This window comes from Trichinella spiralis, assembly GCF_000181795.1.
Source record: "Trichinella spiralis strain ISS 195 chromosome Unknown Scfld9, whole genome shotgun sequence".
Lineage (NCBI taxonomy): Eukaryota > Metazoa > Nematoda > Enoplea > Trichinellida > Trichinellidae > Trichinella > Trichinella spiralis.
The window spans coordinates 3,129,837-3,134,187 of record NW_003526948.1 but is presented as its reverse complement, the minus strand read 5'-3'; the positions used below and the strand labels follow the sequence as shown (position 1 = coordinate 3,134,187).

The following is a 4,351-nucleotide window of genomic DNA, read 5'->3' as shown; positions in this document are numbered from 1 at the left end:
TTATTTGGAAAGTTCCGTGTGCTTAATAGAAAATCAGGAAGCAATCCTTTATAAGGGTCAATTCATTTTTGAAGAAAAACATTGATAGTTTTGTTGTAAAAATTAATGACACCATTCATTGTTCACATTTATTATACTTTTAATTTTTATTCCTATTTATTTCGACTTCGTTAAAATCTTATATCGGTTTTACTTTTTTTATATATCTTAACAAACGTTCAATCCGGAGCTGTCGGTATAATTTTATAATAGTTAGCGAATAATTTTCTACCGATATAAATCAATTGAATTAATTTCTGGAAAAAAAAATTTTTCTCAAAAATTGCAAAATTTCATGGACTATAGACTTGATTGTTTTTGCGAAAATCGGCGAAAATTTTGTTTTCGAAATTTGGAATTTTTTTTGATGTTTTTAGTTTCATATTGATAAAGTAAAGTGTTTTCTAGAGCTTCAATCTACTTTACACAGTTGTTGAGGAATAAATGGCCTCTGAATTTGGAATACTGCTTTTCTTAATACATGGGTATGCTTCCCACTTTTTTCTGGATTTCTCAAAAATTGCAAAATTTCATGGAATATGTATATATTATGGTTGTTCTCGCGAAAATCAGAGAAAGTTCTTTTTTAAAAATTTCCTGTTTATTTTAATTCTGGACATTCATAATGATTACCAATATTGTTATGCAAAGTTCCATTAGAAACTACAGAATAGTATTCGAATAAATGGGGTCTAAATTTGTCTATTGCCTATATTAATACATAGGAAATTTGTCCAACATTAACTGTCTTCCAACGGCTGCGATTACTGCTAATTTATGCACATGAAACATTTTTGAAAACGAATCTATTAGATTTCTACTAATCTATCGTTTTTTACAATCAATTGAATTGAATTTTTGATATTATTGCTGTTAAATAATCATTATTTGATGCGAATCAAAACGCAAGCGTTGTAAGTGTTTACTTTGCTAAAAAGCAAACATTTCATGGAATCCATTTACGGTTACCATCTTTTTCATTGTTTAAGCTCATGATTGATACCACATGTGGCCATTTGAATTTACTTTCGCTAAGTAATAACGATGCAGTGGAGATTTGCATAATAACTTTAATGTTGTCGCCCGGGGTGAAAATTCATTACAAATGCTATGAAATTATATAACTTCGCAACTGATGTCAAATTATTGGGCTCATGCAGGGCATTTGTTCGAATCTCTAGAGCAGTGGTTCTTAAAGTGTGGGTCGCGGTATGTTGTTGGTCCAGTTGGTCGTGAGCAGTTATTGGGTGGGTCGCGTAAAATTTTAAAGTATAGGAGTAGTCTCTATTTTTGTTAAGAGAGTTTTACTCATCGAATATTGTTGGGTAAAGAAGTAAGTTGTAAGTAACAATGATTTGAGAATCATTATTTCTGTCCAGCTTCTCACAGCACGCAGATGTTGTCTGTACCGGCATATCCACAAAAGGAGATGAAGAATTAATCAATTTGTCTGAAGATTCTTCGTTTAAAGTCAGGTTTGATCGTAAAACATTGACACAGTTTTGGCTATCAGTTTTAAACACGTATCCAACTCCTTCCACCGCTGCATTAAAAGTGCTGCATCCTTTTACTACTTTCTACTTGTGCGAAATTGGATTTTCAGCAATGAATAAAATTAAAAGCAAATTTCGAAGTAAGCTGCAATTATCCAACATCTTGCGACTACAACCAGAACGTTTTAGTGCGGACGTCGAAGAAGTGATCACTCAAAACAGAAAACAAGCCCACTGTTCGCATACACCTCATTATGCATTTGACAAATAAACTTATAAATTTTAATTAGGCTTGTTCATTAAAAAATTTCAAGTATTAAACTAATATTTTTTTAATTTAACCCCTCTTGTCTTTTAAAATATGCATTGCAAGCAGGTGGGACGCGAAAAATTTCCGTTTTCGAAACTGGGTCGCAGTCCAGAAAAGTTTGAGAACCACTGCTCTAGAGGTATCCAACTGTATGTACAATAGAACTTATTCCACGCTTGTCAAAAACTGCGACGTATTGTAAAATAATTTTGTGATTGCAACAACCAATTCTGTGCAAATTAAAGGTATGTAAATTTTTAATAACCTGAAATGGATGATTTTTGAGAAATTTGATAAATTTGCCGGCTTTAGCATTTGAAATTTATAGAATGAAAATACTGGCATATTGTTTGTAAATAGCTTTCTAATGTGATAATTTTGGATAATTCTCATCTCTGAATTGTAATAAGTCAAAAACATTCAGTGAACGAAGGTTCTTAATTTTGAAAGTTTCTGTTGCTTTAATGAAAATCAGGAGCAATTCTTATTAAGGTCAATTCATTTTTTTAGAGAAAAACATTGATAGTTTTGTTGTAAAAATTAATGACATCATTCATTGTTCACATTTATTATACTTTTAATTTTTATTCCTTTTTATTTCGACTTCGTTAAAATCTTATTTCAGATTTACTTTTTTTGATATATCTAAACAAATATCCAATTCCGAGCTGTCGGTATAATTTTATAATAGTTAGCGAATAATTCTCTACCGATATAAATTAATTGCATTAATTTTTGGAGAAAAAAATTTTTCTCGAAAATTGCAAAATTTCATGGACTATAGACTTGATTGTTTTTGCGAAAATCGGCGAAAATTTTGTTTTCGAAATTTGGAATTTTTTTTGATGTTTTTAGTTTCATATTGATAAAATAAAGTGTTTTCTAGAGCTTCAATCCACTCTACGCAGTTGTTGTGGAATAAATGGCCTCTGAATTTGGAATACTGCTTCTCTTAATACATGGGTATGCTTCCCACTTTTTTCTGGATATCTCGAAAATTGCAAAATTTCATGGAGTATAGACTTGGTTGTTTTACCAAAAATGAGCGAAAAAGTTTTTTTCAAAATTTGTGCTTTTTTGTTTGTTATACTCTTATATTAATAAAAGATAGTGTTTTGGAGAATTTCTCCAGAAACTGGGTAGTAAATTTCAGGATGCTGTAAGCAATAAAGAAAAGTCAGTAGCAAATTTTATTTGAAGAAGATACTTCTGTTTGCTCGATTATTTAAACATTTGCGATAAATCTGCACAAAATCATTTTTCTTGCATACTTATTTACTGTCTGCGTTTCGTTTCTGGTCTTTTCCTTCCCACTTATATCGTATTTCTCAGCCTTCACTGTTTTCGATAAATAGCCAAAAATATTTTATACAAATTTCAACTTTTTGTGATTGGTAGATGTTGGCAGTAATGAATGACATCTTTATGGATAGTTTCAACGTACTCTGCCCAATAATTTCGCTATAAATTGCCTCTAAAGTTAGCGCATTCTGCTTATCTTAATATGTAGTAAAGTTGGCAATCTGTAACTTCCTCGAAAGGCATCTAGCATACGCGATTTTCAGCGAACATAGCACTTTGGGCATTTGATTTGTTTATGCATTAAAATTCAACAACAACGATTATTACCCGATCGTGTCCTAACTCGTGCAGATTTTCACAACTCACCTAATCGCCTCAGCCAGCGCAAAATGAAGCTTTACTGCAGTGAAATATCTTAAAAGCTATTTCTGGACTACCATGACAGAAGAACGACTAAACGGATTTGCCGTAACGTGTACATTCACTCTGACTTTTCCATTGATATTGATCTGGTAATAGAAAAGTTTTTTTTTCAAACGGAATCAAAACTTGCCGTTCTTTCGAAATACAATTAAAATTATTACTTTAAAAGCTATTCTATCGCATGATTGAGATACCAATTATTTTTAATGAAAAAACGGTACTATTTTATTCTTCGTCAGACTGTCATGTATAATAATACATGTACATGATAAATCTTTTGTATACTACATCCGCCCATCTTTATAAATTAAACGCCTCTGTATGTGTTACATTAAATGAAGGAATATAATTTGTTTTTACAAAACTATATATATATGCACTTCAAGTTTCATTTCTACTTCATAATTAATTTTCTGCTGGTAAAGTGTGGTTCGACCGCACAGGATTTCATAAAACAAGACATTCTGTCTTGCGTCATCCTCAACCTCAGTACATACTACTGATCGTAGCATTTCAAGCACATTCAGATTTTTATGAAAGTGTCAGTTATGCAAGAATCAGGAAATCAAAGAAAAGCTGCTAAGAGCACCATTTCCCGCAGCAATTTTATAAAAAATCGACTGACTGAGGCTAGGAGGGAGGAGATAGTAGGGATGGCGTGTAGGCGATGGAGTTGGCAACTGAAATGGATGTTCAAAGAGGGGAAGGTAGAGAAGAGGTTTTTAGTGTGTAGGTGCAATTTATATAAGAATCAGACATGCAAAGTGAACGAATAAAACTCGTC

General features: G+C 31.9%; 1 protein-coding gene across 1 annotated transcript; it reads left to right on the top strand.

The window, feature by feature from the left end:
* The first annotated feature begins 1,174 nt into the window (after window positions 1–1,174).
* Tsp_05397 (zinc finger protein) lies at window positions 1,175–1,803 on the top strand. The gene is made up of 2 exons (XM_003371690.1): window positions 1,175–1,308; window positions 1,419–1,803. Exons 1-2 carry the CDS (start codon window positions 1,175–1,177, stop codon window positions 1,801–1,803), a joined length of 519 nt encoding a protein of 172 aa, XP_003371738.1.
* The last annotated feature ends 2,548 nt before the right edge of the window (window positions 1,804–4,351 follow it).

Excerpts from the sequence above, each read along its gene's own strand:
- Tsp_05397 (XM_003371690.1), top strand. The coding sequence starts at position 1,175 with ATGTCAAATTATTGGGCTCATGCAGGGCATTTGTTCGAATCTCTAGAG. Across the intron at positions 1,309-1,418 it reads GGGTCGCGTAAAATTTTAAA|CTTCTCACAGCACGCAGATG; the intron begins GTATAGGAGTAG and ends ATTTCTGTCCAG.